Source organism: Protopterus annectens, chromosome 7.part0 (genome assembly GCF_019279795.1).
Source record: "Protopterus annectens isolate FY-2018-M chromosome 7.part0, PAN1.0, whole genome shotgun sequence".
Taxonomy (NCBI): Eukaryota; Metazoa; Chordata; order Ceratodontiformes; family Protopteridae; genus Protopterus; species Protopterus annectens.
In genome coordinates this window covers 38,433,094-38,451,162 of record NC_056739.1, presented here as the reverse complement: position 1 = coordinate 38,451,162, position 18,069 = coordinate 38,433,094, and the positions used below count along the sequence as shown (strand labels likewise).

Sequence of the window (18,069 nt, the reverse complement as noted above, 5' to 3'; positions counted from 1 at the left end):
AATGTCTGCTTGAACCAGACACCCTTGTTAACACTGGTTGAACTTGGCTAGGCTTGTAAGGGCCCTGGGGCCGTTAGCCTAGTAACCTGCTATAATCCTGTTTCTAACTCATCCCTACATCTGAGTCTAACCATGGACTCCTCCTCACTCTGAGACTGGAGAATGTCCTGCAAATGAGGCGACTATTTTGCCATGGTACGTCAAACACCTAAATGTGTGTAGAGGTGCTGACATCCTAGGACTCTCCCCCAAAACTGGCTCCTCTCAGAATTGTCAGCCAACAAAGGGTGCAACCTTGATCTCTCAGTAGTCATAGAAGTTCACAGTGTAGCTGGTGGTGTAATGAACTTGACTTGTGCAGAGTGCAACCAGTGCCTAGACCCTCATGTCTTACCTTCTTTTCATTGACTGAAATCATGCCAGAAACCCTCTTACTGGTTTTCATCCTGTGGACCCTCCAGTGCTTATTTCGTATGGGTGTTGAGATGGGCCTGGAAGTGCTGACTTTGTGTTAAAGTCTTGGGACTTCCAGAAGTTCAGGTCCCAAGCAGTAGCACCATTATCACTGTTGGCCCTGGTTTGTAATCATGTGACCTCATAAGTACTTCGAGTGTTTATCTCTGTTGGGCACCGATCTTTCATCTGATAAATATTAGGAAGAAAGGCAATGTGTGTGTGCAGCAGGAAAGAAGTGTCATCTGGGGCAAAACCAGTTCATGCATGATCTCTTAGTGGACTTCTGATGCCATAGATTGAGCTAGCAGATGTTCTGAGTGTTTCTGAGCTTCAGCACTAGAGGAAGTAAGGAATTTACTGAGACAGCAGCTTCAGAAGAGGAATATCTGAGAAGGATGTACTTGTAGACCATCCTCACTATGACATCTGTTTGATTTATTCTGATGTGAGTAGGTTTTTCAGGTGAAAATTAACCATCAGTGCAGCCAGGACAGGCACACATCTGTGCTGCCAGTGACCGTAATTCAACATCGAGCTAAGACTGCCACTTCTGACACTGTAAAGTATCTCTGAGGTTGTTGTCTCATTTTTGTGATGGGATGGGAGTGAGTCTGGAGAATGCAACCTGTAGTACTGGCTGGAGCACTGCCTCTTCAAAACCATATGTGTGATTAAGCACAATATACAGTTAATACTGAACAAATTTAGGGCACTCTGTAAGATTTTCTCTAGGAATGATGGGTTGTAACTGACATAACCTAGCCATCAACATCCCTACCTGAACCTTGGCATGAGAATCTAGAATGCAGCTGTCCCCAGTGGTCAGTGGAAGATCAGAGGCATGTAGTAAAGGGTGTGTTTCCTGGATGGCTAATAAAAAATGATAAGAGATTACTAGGGTAGTGGCAAAGTTATGGGACCATGAAAACATGAGCATTCATAGTGACTGGCTATTGAGTAGTGCATAAAAAGCTTTCACAATGTTTTTTTTTTCTCTGTAGGTGTTTCCATACAGACAGTGCTGAATAACATTACTTCTCCAGAAAAAATCTTTCCCCGTGGAAATAATGTTTTACGTGATGTGATCTTCTTTTATCGGTAAGATACTCCAGTGCAATTAATATTTCTAATTTCTGCTCTCACCCTGTAGGAAACACATTAGATAACTGTACTTTACTAATGATGTTGAAAAGTAAAATAATGTGTACAGCTAAGTACTCCTACCTGAATGTTGACCTGCAAGAGGTAAGTGGTCCTACCTGAATGTTGGCCTGCAGGAGGTAAGTACTCCTACCTGAATGTTGACCTGCAAGAGGTAAGTGGTCCTACCTGAATGTTGGCCTGCAGGATGTAAGTACTCCTACCTGAATGTTGGCCTGCAAGAGGTAAGTGGTCCTACCTGAATGTTGGCCTGCAGGAGGTAAGTACTTCTACCTGAATGTTGGCAGGAGATAAGTGGCTGTAGTAATGATGGTCTAGGTGTAAATGCCGGTCATCATACCTGACAGGATTGTGGTTTCACGTGGCCTGAACACAGATGCTGTGGATTCTGGAGTAATGAGGTTACACGTTTTGTTGGCAGTACTACAAAAATGAGCACATAAAGCATCACTGCTTAGTGGGCTAAAGAGGCGCCTTCAATTAGGGAATATTTTGTAGAAACTAGTAACTTGATATGTAGAATAGAAAGGCAGAGAACAGCATTGATTGACAACTCAGGAAGAGTATCAAACACAGATATCCAAAATACACTTCCCTGAAATGTAAGATCTCAAAAATAAAACCAAGCATTTTGACCAGAAGTGTTATTTAAGTGAGCTATTACAGCCAGTCGCAGAGGTCTGTCAAGGTCGTGTGTGAAACTGGAAATGCACACATCACCCATATTCTGAGGAGGTGGGTAGCACCTCTCCCCAGTATGTATATTATTTCTTTCTTTAAGACCACACAAATAGTTTGTTTGCATGGATACTTTTCACACTGTTACTAAGTATTTCTATGTCCAAGTGTTAAACCACAGTCACACATATTAATATCATTAAGAGCAAGCTTTCTTTTGGCAAAAATCCATTTTGTATATTAAGTGCCCTGTGTGACTGCTTACCTGATACCATAATCCATATGTTGTGCATCTTTTAAAATATAAGCTGAGAGTGTGTGTGTGTGTGTGTGTGTGTGTGTGTGTGTGTGTGTGTGTGTGTGTGTGTGTGTGTGTGTGTATGTGGAGGGGTGGTTGGGATGGGGGGAAGGGTATACAGGCATTGGTCATGTGACTAGTGTAATAGCAGTAGTTGAACAGGAGTTTGTTTGTTCTCTCTGAATCTCTAAGTAAGTGTGTGGGTATGCTCTATCTCCACAGTGGAGTCACATCTGAAAAGAACACACATAGAAGTATATCCTTGGTCACTGCATGGCTACATCTGTGCTGTATACAAGGGATCCCTCAGTAAAGCCCATGGCTTCCTTTATAACGTTTGTCATCCTAAGCATAAAATTAGCAATGGTGAAGTCAAATTAAATTATTTTGTTATTCCTTCATTTGTTAACTAGGAAAATAGACTGCTCTAAGGACCCTTTTCAGCTATGACCCAGGCACTATGGCAGACTAAATACATTTAAAAGAAGACCTGACAGCAAAATCATGCAAATTAACATAGGCAGGTATTGCTAACGTACACATTATCTTACAGTCAACTAAGTCAGTAACAGTCTTCTGGAAAACGACTTTATTTGCGTAACACATTAGCAACAATATAAAAGCAAGCATGCATAGCAGATGTCATAGGTGGAGTTGCATGCCTGTATTACATAAGTAATTTCCACAATCTTGTGAATGCTGAGCACTTAGAGGGACACACTGCTGATGACAACACAAACTTGTGTATTTAGTTAGGTCTTATGGATTTCAAGCGCACTACTGCATATTTACCTGATTACAAAGATTGTGCATATTTTCATAATATTTCTGATCTGCATGTATTCCTATATTTTCCCCTAGATCTACTGAAACAACGCAAGTGTGCAGTACTGGCAGAGCCACCACAATAAGAATGAGGTGCGATCCGCTTAAAGTGGGCTCTGGAGTCATTTCGGCACCCAGGTAAACCCAATCAGAGACTAACCTACACAGAAAGTGTACATGAACTGAGTAATGTATCCCAGTTTGTTAATCAGTCCATTCAGCTGCGTATTCCCCCTCGTATTAATTTCTGCTAACTGTTAATAGGCATGGATTCTATCCTAATACATTGTTGTACAACATTTCTTAGAATTCCAGTGAGATTTTTATTTAAACTTCAAACAATGTGTCAATAAAGTCTGCATTATCATCTTTTAGATTTAGTTATGCTGTATCCATTACATCCGAATCTAAAGTAAAGTATAATCTATTGTTGCCTGTTTTGGATTGTAATTTGGTTGTTTATTCAAGTCACAGAAAGAGGGCTCATAAAAAACTGACTGCGGCATACAGCATATCAAGGAGCATTAATTCACACGTTGTCTTCTTATATTCTGTAGTAAATTAGTTTAACTTGCTTGACAGAATCAGGTATTTAGTGGGATTAGTTCATAGGTTCATAGGAGATTACTGTGCTAATGGCTTAAGAGCTCTTACAAGCCTAGCCAGTTTTTCCAAGGATTTTTACCCAATTTTCTCTGCCTAGGGGAAAGATAACAAGAGTCACCAATTTTTTCAGACTACTTTTGTCCATAAGGGACATGGGCCCCATCCCACTTTTGTCCATAAGGGACATGGGCCCCATCCCACTTTTGTCCATAAGGGACATGGGCCCCATCCCACTTTTGTCCATAAGGGACACGGGCCCCATCCCAGGAGTGAATATGCGATTTCCCATCCATTGGTCCAGATTGTGCTTGTAGATGGTCAGAGAAGGGCGCTGCTTCATGTGCATAGGAACTCTATTCCAGAGGAGGGGCAATCTCTGAGACACACATCTGTCTCTCCAGCATGATCTGTTCATGCCAGAGATCAGGTTTAGATTCTTGGAGTGGGTAATCCTCATGCGGTTAGTTTTGCAAATGTACATTTCCATCAGGACTGGGTCAAAAACTACTTTGTAGGTCAGGCATAGATCATCCCTCAGTAATTGGTAGGAAACTGAATACAGTGATAGGGCTTTTAATCAGTCCACATGTAACATGTTGCTTATACTGTGTATTTTTTTTTGTGAGAAACACCCAAGAAGGCTCCAACTGGTGCAAGTCCCTGGCGAGGTACATGCTAAAGGGTGCATTGTACTTGAGTATTGGTCTGATAAGGGCTGAGTACATTGGTACTATGATATCTCTAGAACTGGATGCCATGCCCTTACTTATAAGCTGAGCCACATAGAAAAATTTCCTCACCACCATGGAAACATGGTGGTCAAATTTGAGATCACTATATATTGGTCTACCTAGATCTCTCACCACTGGGTCCAGTCTTAGGGGGGGGTGCTATCAGTGTTGTAATTTGACTGAGTATTTGATTTTCCAAAGCATATTATTATGCACTTGTTTGCTCTAGAGAGAAGAGGAGTGAAGTTCAGCAGGACTAAGACAGAATATATGTGTGTGAATGAGAGGGAGGACAGAAGAATGGTGAGGATGCAGGGAGTAGAGGTGGCGAAGATGGATGAGTTTAAATACTTGGGATCAACAGTTCAGAGTAATGGCGAGTGTGGAAGAGAGATGAAGAAGAGAGTACAGGCAGGATGGAGTGGGTGGAGAAGAGTGTCAGGAGTCATTTGTGACAGATGAGTACCAGTAAGAGTGAAAGGGAAGGACTACAAGATGGTAGTGAGACCAGCTATGTTATATGGGTTGGAGACAGTGGCATTTACAAAAAGGCAAGAGTCAGAGCTGGACATGGCAGAGTTAAAGATGTTAAGATTTGCACTGGGTGTGACAAGGGTAGACAGGATTAGGAATAAGTATATTAGAAGGTCCGCTCAGGTTGGAAGGTTTGGAGACAAAGCCAGAGAGGCAAGATTACATTGGCTTGGACAGGAGGGATACAGAGTATATTGGGGAAAAGATGCTAAGGATGAAGCTGCCAGGTTATAGGAAAAGAGGAAGGCCTAAGATAAGGTTTATGGATGTGGTGAGAGAGGACATGCAGGTGGCTGGTGTTACAGATCAAGATGCAGAGGACAGGAAGAAATGGAAACAGATGATCCGCTGTGTTGACCCCTAACGGGAGCAGCCGAAAGAAGAAGAAGAAGAATATTATTGTGCGCTTGTTCGCATTTAGTTTGAGGCCTTGGCTCTGACACTAGTCATTAGTCTGCATCAATCCTTTCTGTAGGACGTCAACATCATCTGGGGAGTCAATGATTGCCCCCAATTTGCATTCATCAGAAGACTTTGTCAGTCAAAGGTCATCTACACTTTCCTTGATATCTAAGAAGTATATCCCAAACAAGGAGAGGGCCCAGAACTGAACCCTGTGGTACTCCACTGGTGACTGGCCTTTTGCTGGATATGGATTCCTCCATTCTAATAACATGTCCTATCCATGAGCCATTTGGCTATCCATCTGGTGATGTAGAGGTTTATGCCCAATTCTGTCAGTTTATATATAAAACCCAAGTGGGGTATTGTGACAAATGCCTTGGCCGAGTCAAGGTAGGTGGTCTGCACTGCCTTACCCTCACCCATGGCCTTGGTGACCTTCTCAAAGATCTCGGCCAGACTCAGCAGGCAGGACCTGCCCTTGATGAAGCTGAACTGGGTTGGGTCAAGAGTCTGGAGATTTCCTATGCCATTGTTAACCAGGTCCAGGATTATCCTTTCTAGTTGTAATATTTTCCATGGTAACATTTGTAAAGCTTTTTTAATAAATTTCAGTGTAGAATTACATAAACAATTACAGATTCATCAATATTATTATGAGAAATCACACATTATTTGAAATCAAAGTATACTAAATTTATACATTTAAGGCTCCCACATAGGTCAAAGTATGTTTAAAATGTGTCTCCTAATGTGGATTAAACAATTTTACAGAAAGCCCTAAAAATCCTGATATGGTGGTTCTAACTGCATTGCTATTTATAAGATGTATGATACTGTGAGTGTTTTATAGTTTTGTTTTATATGTATTGTCAACCAAAAAGGGTGGTAGATGAGTGTTATATTTATCGCATATTTCTTCAAATACTTAGTCATTTCACCATGGTTGTAAATGTTCAGTACACACTGTATATTTGGCTGTATGGTTGATTAAGTTACAAAAGGTTAGACCTGTAGTTACTAAGGTTAAATATTTGTTTTTATTTTATTCTGATTCCCTAACTATCATGCCCCCCTCCAGCTTTGGCTGCCAGATTAACTCTTTCATCCCCAAGAAGTCAGATCTGTTTGACCCATTTATTTTTGCAGGATGACAACAAAGTGCCAGAAGCAATGCCATCATCGCTGGAGATTGGGATTTCCTGGTAAGCCCTAATTTCCCCACTGCACATGTCTTTAGGTGCTAAAGAGTTGGTGGGCAAGAATATGTCTCCCCATTTCCACTGGTAATACTACCCCCTCAAAATTCCCTGCTTTCATGTGTCATGTGCCTCCTCGTGAACTCTCGTCTCAACAGGGGATTCTAGAACAGAGTATCCACCCCGAGCATGAGTACCCAACCCTTCCCCTAACAGAAGCAAGCAGGTGTTGCCTTCTTACACATTTCCCTCCACTCACTATCTGTTGAAACCTAGACTTTCTGCATCATAGTTTCAGACCAGTACACAGTGGTCCACATGTGGATGTCTTCACAGAGGAGGAGTCCATCCTTGTTTTATGCAACATTTTGCTTCTTATATTTATTACTGAGATATATATCACCTAACACACATATGCTTATGCCTGTTCCCATTTACATTGTTATCAGTATGCTGTAGAGTTTTATTACCCAGACACACATCTTGTACATCTCTACCCTGAAATCTAAGCCAACATTTTTTGACCAGTCCGCTACTTTTCTGAATTCCCTTTTTGTCTATTCCCCTGATTTTCTGTACTAAATGTTTGCAAATTTTTCTGTCACCTGCTTATATCTTTCTGTAAAATCCTTTTACAATTTCATATTTCTTTTTAATAGTTTCATTATTATTTTGTAATTTCTGCCACAAGACCCTACTCCTACAAGTTTACTGAGAATTTTGTCATTGTATAATAACCTGTGGTCACTACATCTGACCTCAATATTGCAGGAGTTCTGCCACAAGGCCCTACTCCTACAAGTTAACTGAGAATTTTGTCATTGTATAATAGCCTGTGGTCACTACATCTGACCTCGATATTGCAGGAGTTCTGCCACAAGGCCCTACTCCTACAAGTTTACTGAGAATTTTGTCATTGTATAATAGCCTGTGATCACTACATCTGGCCTCGATATTGCAGGAGCTCTGCCACAAGGCCCTACTCCTACAAGTTTACTGAGAATTTTGTCATTGTATAATGTAAGCACAGTTATCATGAAGAACCTTACTGTGTATTAATTTAATCAGTCAAATGCATGTCTGCTCTGTGATTGAATGCCTCTATAAAATAGTCCATACACTCTAAGGACCTCTAACTAAGCTGGGCACTATCCCCTTTTTCTTGACCAGTAGACTGCATATGCCAGATAATTAGCCTCAGGAAATCAAAACCTGTTTACTTTCTTTCTTTTTGTTAATTGTTTTGTACTGGCTGTAAACTAATTGCTCTCAGTTACAATTTGACCTGTGGATGGGAAGTTTGATAGGCCCTGCCTCGCTCCCATACCCTACCCCCAATTCTCACACATCCCCTCTTACTCTAACATTATATTTCCTACATACACATTTCACTTGTGACCCTTATTCCAAAACCCTAATACAATATGCAGATGATTCCACCCTTATTTGCACATCTGACAACATGCTACACCTCCAAAACAATACTCTGGAAGCTTTAGCAGCCACCGAAACATGGTCTTGTAACTCACAACATGCTCAACCCCCCCCAAAAAAAAAAACAAAACAAACTACTACTTATTTTCCCCAAATCCCTCCCTCATGAAAAAACAGAATTTAAAGTCTTGTCTTGATAATGTAACCATTGAAGTCACTTCTTATAGCAAATTATTTGAGGTGATAGTGCATGATAAGCTTGCATTTGACGTGCATATCCAAAATTCCATAAGAAAAACTCATAAACAATTAGGGATATCTACAGAGCCAAAACCTTTCTCACTGATGCAACTAAAGCTACACTTGCCACCACTTACCCCCTCCCCACTCTCCTTTATGGTGCTCCCATCCTCACTAACCTCCAGGCTTCACAAAAATTAAAACTTGAACAATGTTATAACAAAGTTGCTAAATTTGCAGCAAATACCCTTATTAGAACCAAACACTGCATATAAAATTATCCAGCATCCATCTGCCTGTCCAGCACTAAAAGCTATTCTGCATAATTATGTTTCCAGTCAGTCCAGTGACCAAAAACTCCTGCCTGTCTACAAACTTATCAGATATGCTGGGCATTTTCTCTACTTGTAAAAGGTTGCTACGGCCTGGAACTCCGTACTTACATCTATCAGGTCAATATCCTCCCTCCCATCTTTCAAAACCACTCTGAAAGACTTCCTAGTTAAAATCTGGCTCTGTTCTTGCTCAAAACCAGGATAAACTATATTCCTAAATGTGAACAAGTACCTTTTCATTCCTTATACCTCCTTATCCCCTCTTCTTCACTTACTTCTATCACATTCTGTTCAACCGACCTTCTCTCTAAATATACCATACACCTGTTTTCCCCTCACTTCATAACTTCATATTTCAATTTCTGTTTGTATTACACTAACTTACCTTTAATTTCTCTACAAACTCTCTTAATATTTCTGTAAATAGTAAATGATTGTCAAATAACTTGTATCGATTCTTAACCTATGTTTTATATTATTGCCAATTTGTTATAATTATTTAAATTGCAGATGTTTTTGTTCTATTTTTGGACATTGTAAAATTATTGTTTTTAAAATGTTTTGTAATAATTTGGAGCTTTTCTCCCCGGGCCCCTGTCGAAAATGGACTTCAACCCAGTCGGACTTTCCCAGTAATCAAATGTCAATAAATGTCAATAAATAAATAAATATATAGTCATTTAAAGTTAATAATTCCAAATGTGTACTTTGTGTTGCACTGCCACTCTCTTCTCCTCTGTACAGATTAAATTTAATAGTACCTTTTGTGCTCTGTTGTCCTGTCATTTTTTAACCTGAGACACCAGCCTAGGACCCACGGTAAGACTAGCTGGCTCGCCTAGTAATATTTTTCATACTACTGTGGAAGTAATTTGTCAAAGTCTAGACTATGTGTACCCACAGCCCATCCCCTAACACTTTGGTGATTCAGCAAGGAAACCAAACTGCAGCTGATATATAAAGCACCTTCCACACACCAAAAATCCGAAAATAGCAAACAAATGCAGAAGGTGACACCACTGGAAACTGATACCTCTGTTGTAAAAACCAAAAAAAACGTCTTTCTGTGTAGAAAATCTTCTTTAATCAAAGGTTTGATTAAAGAAGAATTTCTACACAGAAAGACATTTTATTTTGGTTTTTACAACAGAGGTATCAGTTTCCAGTGGTGTCACCTTCTGCATTTGTTTGCTATTAACTTTGGTGATTCAGTGATGGAACCACCCTGATGTGAATCCGTGCTGCCTTAGGTGTGTGCCCTACTAACCCCTAAGAACTCAATCATTATTTCCTGTTTAAGTAATTTTGTCATCTTACAACCACAGAGGTTAAACTAACAAGTCTGTAGCCTTCTGTTGTTCTTGTCTCCCACTTTTTAAAGCAGATTTATGTTAGTGTCCACCAGCAGCAATGTATTACTCCTTCCGCCCAGGATGTTATAAATGAGAGCTCGGAGTTACGTTTAATTTTAAATTAATGTTTTAGAATTCTAGACGTTTGCTATGCTGGCCCATTTGTTTTTCCAAAGCCTTTTGTAAATCTGACAAGACATAATGATTAGTTTACTGTAGTAAATCCTTTTTTTATGTATATGTTGCTTTGAATATTTTCTGTAAACCGGTTGTTGATTGCTTAGTTATTTTTGTAAATTATAATTTGTAGAACAGATTGAGCTTTTCTCCCCGGGCCTCCACTGAAAAAGGGCTACTTAGCTCAGTCGGACAAACCTGATAAACATATGTAAAATAAGATTAATAAATAAATAAATAAATACAATTTTAGTTTTCTCATTTAGTGCCCTTTCTTGAGTGGAAGGAATTGTATACCCCAGTACACACAGACACACACACACACGCACTGACGAACGCATGCACACACACACACACACACACACACACACACACACACACAAACACACACAAACACACGCACACACACGCGCACACACACACACACACACACACACACACACACACACACACACACACACACACACACACACACACACACACACACACACACACACACACAGTGTTTTCATTTTATCTAGGGTTATTCAATAGAAATAATTAGTTCAATAGTGCTGCTCTCTCTCTGCCCTGTCTCTCACAGTAGCTCCTGCAGTATCTCCCACAGTATCTCCCGCAGTATCTCCCACAGTATCTCCCACAGTATCTCCCACAGTATCTCCCGCAGTATCTCCCACAGTATCTCCCGCAGTATCTCCCGCAGTATATCCCACAGTATCTCCCACAGTATCTCCCACAGTATCTCCCGCAGTATCTCCCACAGTATCTCCCACAGTATCTCCCGCAGTATCTCCCGCAGTATCTCCCACAGTATCTCCCGCAGTATCTCCCACAGTATCTCCCACAGTATCTCCCGCAGTATCTCCCACAGTATCTCTCACAGTATCTCCCGCAGTATCTCCCGCAGTATTTCCCACAGTATCTCCCACAGTATCTCCCGCAGTATCCCGCAGTATCTCCCACAGTATCTCCCGCAGTGTCTCCCGCAGTGTCTCCAGCAGTATCTCCCGCAGTTTTTCCCACAGTATCTCCCGCAGTATCCCGCAGTATCTCCCACAGTATCTCCCGCAGTATCTCCCACAGTACCTCCCACAGTATCTCCCACAGTATCTCCCACAGTATCTCTCACAGTATCTCCCGCAGTATCTCCCACATTATCTCCCGCAGTATCTCCCGCAGTATCTCCCACAGTATCTCCCGCAGTATCTCCCGCAGTATCTCCCACAATATCTCCCGCAGTATCTTTCACAGTATCTCCCACAGTATCTCCTGCAGTATCTCTCACAGTATCTCCCGCAGTATCTCCCACAGTATCTCCCGCAGTATCTCCTGCAGTATCTCCCGCAGTATCTCCCGCAGTATCTCCCACAGTATCTCCCGCAGTATCTCCTGCAGTATCTCCCACAGTATCTCCCGCAGTATCTCCCACAGTATCTCCCACAGTATCTCCTGCAGTATCTCCGGCAGTATCTCTCACAGTATCTCCCACAGTATCTCCTGCAGTATCTCCCACAGTATCTCCCGCAGTATCTCCCACAGTATCTCCGCAGTATCTCCCACAGTATCTCCCACAGTATCTTATCATTCATTCTTTCAGCTTTCTTTACTTCCTCAGATAGCAGTGAAACAGTTTTGGCTCCATTTCACTACATTTTCCTCAGTTTGAGCCTTTGCTACAATGATTGTCCTTTTCTTTGTCTGATGTTTCCTTCTGTCTCTCTCCTGTATCCTGTTTGTTTTCTCATGGTTCCTGAATGGTCTTCTTTTCATTTTAACCATCTTTGTTTGTTAAATACCAAAGGGGCTTTTTCTATCATTTTTGTTTTGCTGACTTGATCACTTTTTTAATGCATCCCTGCAGTTTTCCACCTCTTCTACAGCATACTTGTCACAGACATGAAAATGAGTAATTTGCACACCTTTGTTTTCAACTTAATATCCCTCATCCCACTTGGCAGACCTTCTCCCATTACCCACCAAACCCTAGGCTGCCCTGGGCCACAGCCAGTCAGAGACCCTACACTCATTTCCCTGGGATTTGTCATCTCAACCACCAGATGAACCATGCACTATGAGACCACCTCAAGAGAAGGTCAGTCCCCTCCGGGAATTGTGACCATTTCAGCCATTGGTGGATGTCATGTAATAGGAGGGAATTCCTCCTCTAAGGATTATGGCCATTTCAGGAATTGATGTGTCACTAAAGTGGAGGGACTTTGCCATCTGAAATTTTTGGCCTGTGTGTGTGTGTGTGTGTGTGTGTGTGTGTGTGTGTGTGTGTGTGTGTGTGTGTGTGTGTGTGTGTGTGTGTTTGTGACCTATGTAGAAGGACTTTGCCTTTGGGGACTGCGGCCTTTTCAGCCCTTGGTATCTGTTACCTAAAAGGGGAACTTTCCCCTCTGGGGGCTATGAACATTTCAAGGACTAGTGTGAGTCATTTAATGGGAGGGACTTTGCTATCTGGTGACTCTGGCCATTTCAGTCATTGGTGTTTCTCACCTAAGGTGAGAGATTTTGCCCACTAGGGACTGTGGCCATTTCAGCCATTGGTCTTTGTTCCCTAAAGGGACTGTGGATATTCCAGTTGTTGCTGCATGCCCCATGCTGGCCCCGGACTGGCAAATTATATTGAAGTTGACAGCAGTGATGATGTGCCATCTGAGGAATGGACACAGGCCAGAGCCTGCTGTATGGACAACTATGTCCTGCGTGCAGTGCCCATTTTCTCCCAGGTAAAGCCTACATAACTTGGCACCACACTTATGCTAGACTTTGTCCCTACCCTAACTAATGCAGTGCTCCTGCCTGTATCCCCTGTATCTGCTGAGCCACTGTAGAAGAGCAGCTGCAAATGCGGCCCTCATCCAGGGTATTTCAGAGAACCTTGGTCACTGATGTCACAGCCCATGCCAAATCCTTTGTACCAGCAAGCTGGCTGTGTCAGCTTCTTTTACTCAAATTGTCAGATGCATAAAATATAACCTGAAAAATTCCTTGTCAGCAAAATGTCTGTGAAATTTCTCAATACATATGTTACATAATATATATATATATATATATATATATATATATATATATATATATATATGGGTCTACTTTGAATAACCAAACCGCCACTTCACCGACACCCATAAGATCGAGACGGAACGACCGAACAGGTAGGTGATCGAAAAGGCGATATTCCGACAGCCGAAAGACCGACAACAGCAACGTGTGAGCGCGATCCGGTAAGTGTGCGATAGTGACGGATTTAGGATTGGGGAGCGGACAGGTAAGTGTACGATAGTGAGGAGTTTTAGGTTAGGGTGTGGGAAAGGTGAGTGTGCGGTAGTGTCGGACTTAGGGTTCAGGTAAGGTAAGTGTGTGATAGTGACATAGTGTAGTGTAGGGAAGGGTTGAGTGTGTTAGGGTTAGTATGCGGGCGGAGTGACTGTGCGATAGTGACGGGCTTAATGTTTTAGGGTGGGTTAAGTGAGTTAGGGTTAGGGTGCAGGTAGGGTAAGTGTGCGATAGTGACGGTGTTGAGGTTTAGGGGTGGGTTAAGTGAGTTAAGGTTAGGGTGCGGGTTGGGTAAGTGTGCGGTAGTGTCGGACGTTAGGGTTAGGGTTTAGGTTAAGGTTAGTGGATATGTTATTGTGTGCAATGTGTAGTTTACATTTTTTGTGTCAGTGTAATGGTGTTCGGTTATTTGAGTTGTTGGTGTTTGTCGGTGTTGTGTGTTTTCAGTTGTTTGGGGTCGGTAAATTGTGTGTCGGTGAATCGGAAGTTCGGTTATACAAAGTAGACCCATATATATATATATATATATATATATATATATATATATATATATATATGTGTGTGTGTGTGTGTGTGTGTGTGTGTGTGCATGTCTATAAAATCATAACATAGGAATATTAGGAACAAGCTGTGAGTGGACCACAAGGTGCCTCTCGAGATACCCTTTTCACTAGACAGACTTAAATGTTCTTTCCTCCCTTTTCAAGCACTTAATAGAGCTCACCTCTCATATCAAGCAGGGCTGTATCTGATAATTCTGGGGTCATTTCCTTGTCTTGCTATCCAATTATCAAGACTATCTGTAAAGGTAGCCAAAGTAATACCTTGTCACCTGTAATAGTAACTTATTCCAAAGGCTGGGAAAACGTTGAGTAAGAAATCTATCCTTCCAGCAAGTCTAATTTATTTGTTGGTGTAGGTTTAGTTTATTAGTGTGGGTGTTTGTAGAGTATCTGGTTTTGCAAAGAAACAGGAAGTCAAACAGGGTTGTGTGTTTCGTAGCTCAAAAAGCAAGACACAGGTCACTTCAGAGCATCAGGTAGGCTACAGAGTACAAGAAGAGATGTGTTAATCTAGCAGGATAGTTGAAAGTTTTAAGGCCTTTAATTGCCTTTGTTAGAAATCTCTGGTTCTTTTCCACCTGAGCGATATGCTTGAATTTGTACATGTCAAGGGAAACGCTGTAGTCAGTGATGGGTTTGGTAAAGGAAGAGTACCGGGGTAGGGTGACGTCTTTGGATCTTGAAGATATTCCCTTAGAAATTAAGTTGACCAGCTAGAAGGTCTTCCTGACTATGGTGGAAATGCTAATCAAATGAGAGAGAGAGAGTTGCCACCATAAGTACCAAGGTGTGTTATGACCCTGTCTGTCTGAAGAGAAGTGCTGTTTGTAACCTATGAGGTGGAAACAGCTTTCTTCAGTTTAGCTCAAGATCATTTTCAGTACACTAAGCATGCATATGTTTGCATGTTCCAATACTTGCTTAAGCCATATAGTGTCAGTGGGTGAGCAAATCTCAGTACCCAGTCCGCAGTCATCAGCGAAACTGGTCAGTCTCTCTAACCATATGTCCCTCTTACACATGCACATACCGTCATGTCAAAGGTGGATGTGTGGTGCACAAGGAAGGAGCCCATGGCTTTGTAAGCTGGCCAGACAACTGATGCTTGGCAGGATATGTATAGTTATGGCTACTACAACTATGATCTAATGAATAGCATCTTGGAAAGTACCTTAATATAGGTTCATAGGTAAGTACAAGGCTTAGTTTAAGTCTAGCCAATTTCCTTTCTTGTGCTCAATTAACCTATCCTATTTGGTTAGAGATTCGTCTTACCCATCCCATGGTTGATAATTATTTATTGCCCCTAATGAGAATAGCCCGGATCATACCATAGATAATGTGAGGGGACCCATGCATGGGATAAAGCATTTAGGAGCTGCCTCTGTCCATTAAGTCCTAGGGTAAATTTTCTGTTTCCCATCCATAGATCTAAGTTTGATAAAAAGTCTGGTCCGCAGCAGCAGTATTCTCTGTGAAATATACCTGTCCCTCCAAACGATTCTGTTGATGTTGCAGAAAAGTTTAGTTCCCTAGACTGAGTATTTCTGATGCCATTTGACTTGCTGATGTGCAGTAAATCCATCAGTAATGGGTTGTTTGATGCCTTGTATGCCAGTCACAGGTAATCTCTTAGCAGTTTGTAGGATACTGAGTATAGTGACAGGGCTTCGAATTGGTCCATGTAGGACATGTTGTTTAGGCCTTGTATACTTTTAGTAAGGTAACAGTGTGGGAATTCCAGTTGTTGCATCTGTCTGGATATATACATACCAAAGGGGATATACATTCAGTGAGTGGCCTAATGAGGGCTGAGTAAAAGGGGACAATGGCATTCCTAGATCTAGGCACAATCCTTTTTTTTAAGCTGTGCAATATAGAAATATTTCCTCACAAAAATAAACACGTTGGTCAAACGTTAGGTCACTGTCCACATAGGTTCCTAGATCCCGAACAACTGGGTCAGCTCAGGGGAGTATTTTTGATGTGTTAGTTCCCTCAGGTAGATGACTTCCCAAAGGATACAATAATGCAATTTTTTTGGCATTTAGCTTCAGGCCATGATTTTGACACCAGTTATTTATTTGAGACATACATTCCTGCAGGCTGGCTAAAGCATTTGGGGACTCAGTGACTGCTCCTAAATTGCAGTCTTTTGTAAACTTAGTTAGCCAGAACCCTTCGGTATTCACTTTTACTTCAGAAAAGTAGATGCCAAACAGGAGAGGTCCCAGCACAGAACCCTGGGGGACTCCACTGGTGACTGTTCTCTTAGTCGAGCTAAATTTCCTATTTTAATTATCTGCATCCTATCTGTGAGCCAGTTGTCAATCCAGGAGGCGACATAAGGATCTATTCCCAGTGTGTTTAGCTTTTCTACTGTGCCTGAGTGGGTAATTGTGTCAAAAGCTTTGGCCAGGTTGAGGTATGCAGTGTGTACCATTTTGCCTTCATCCATTACTTTATTGAGCTTTTCAAATAAATCCACCAGGTTGAGTAAGCATGACCTGCCTTTGATGAATCCAAACTGAGATGGGTCCAGTATTTGGATGTGTTTGGAGGTTCCCATGTCCTTACTGATTAGTTCCATGATACATCTTTCCATTGAGGTTGGTCAGACTTAAGGGTCTATAACTGTCTGGGTCTGTGGAAGGTCCTCCCTTATGCAGGGGAATGACTGTAGCTGTTCTCCATTCACTTGGTACAAAACCTGTATGGAGGCTGAGACTCAACAGTGTTGTTAGGGGTGTGGCTGAGACTGAACAGTGTTGTTAGGGGTGTGGCTAAGACTGAACAGTGTTGTTAGGGGCGTGGCTGAGACTGAACAGTGTTCGAATTGATCATTGTTGCAGTACTATAGTGTTTGAATTGAACATTGTTGCAGTACTATAGTACTCTAATCGATCACTGTTGCAGTACTATAGTGCTCGAATTGATCATTGTTGCAGTACTATAGTGTTCGAATTGAACATTGTTGCAGTACTATAGTACTCTAATCGATCACTGTTGCAGTACTATAGTGCTCGAATCGATCACTGTTGCAGTACTATAGTGTTTGAATCGATCACTGTTGCAGTACTATAGTGTTTGAATCGATCACGGTTGCAGTACTATAGCGTTTGAATCAATCACTGTTATACTACTATAGTACTCTAATCGATCACTTTTGCAGTACTATAGTGTTCAGATTGATCACTGTTGCAGTACTATAGTGTTTGAATCGATCACGGTTGCAGTACTATAGTGTTTGAATCTATCACTGATGCAGTACTATAGTGTTTGAATCGATCATGGTTGCAGTACTATATTGTTTGAGCCAATCACTGTTGCAGTACTATAGTGTTCAAATTGATCTTTGTTGCAGTACTATAGTGTTTGATTTGATCATGGTTTCAGTACTATAGTGTTTGAATCGATCACAGTTGCAGTACTATAGTATTTGAATCAATCACGGTTGCAGTACTATAGTGTTTGAATCGATCATAGTTGCAGTACTATAGTGTTCGAATCGATCACGGTTGCAGTACTATAGTGTTTGAATCGATCACGGTTGCAGTACTATAGTGTTTGAATCAATCACGGTTGCAGTACTATAGTACTCTAATCGATCACTGTTGCAGTACTATAGTGTTCAAATCGATCACGGTTGCAGTACTATAGTGTTTGAATCGATCACGGTTGCAGTACTATAGTGTTTGAATCGATCACTGTTGCAGTACTATAGTGTTCGAATTGATCATTGTTGCAGTACTATAGTGCTCGACCCGATCACGGTTGCAGTACTATAGTGTTTGAATCG

General features: G+C 41.5%; 1 protein-coding gene across 1 annotated transcript in view; it reads left to right on the top strand.

Moving 5' to 3' along the window:
* The window catches only part of ELAPOR1 (endosome-lysosome associated apoptosis and autophagy regulator 1), an 885,667-nt gene that overhangs the window by 646,651 nt on the left and 220,947 nt on the right, over positions 1–18,069 (top strand). Inside the window, exons 17-18 of the mRNA XM_044076128.1 lie at positions 1,458–1,554; positions 3,455–3,556. Coding sequence (XP_043932063.1) covers positions 1,458–1,554; positions 3,455–3,556 — 199 coding nt within the window. The remainder of the gene's footprint in view (positions 1–1,457; positions 1,555–3,454; positions 3,557–18,069) is intronic.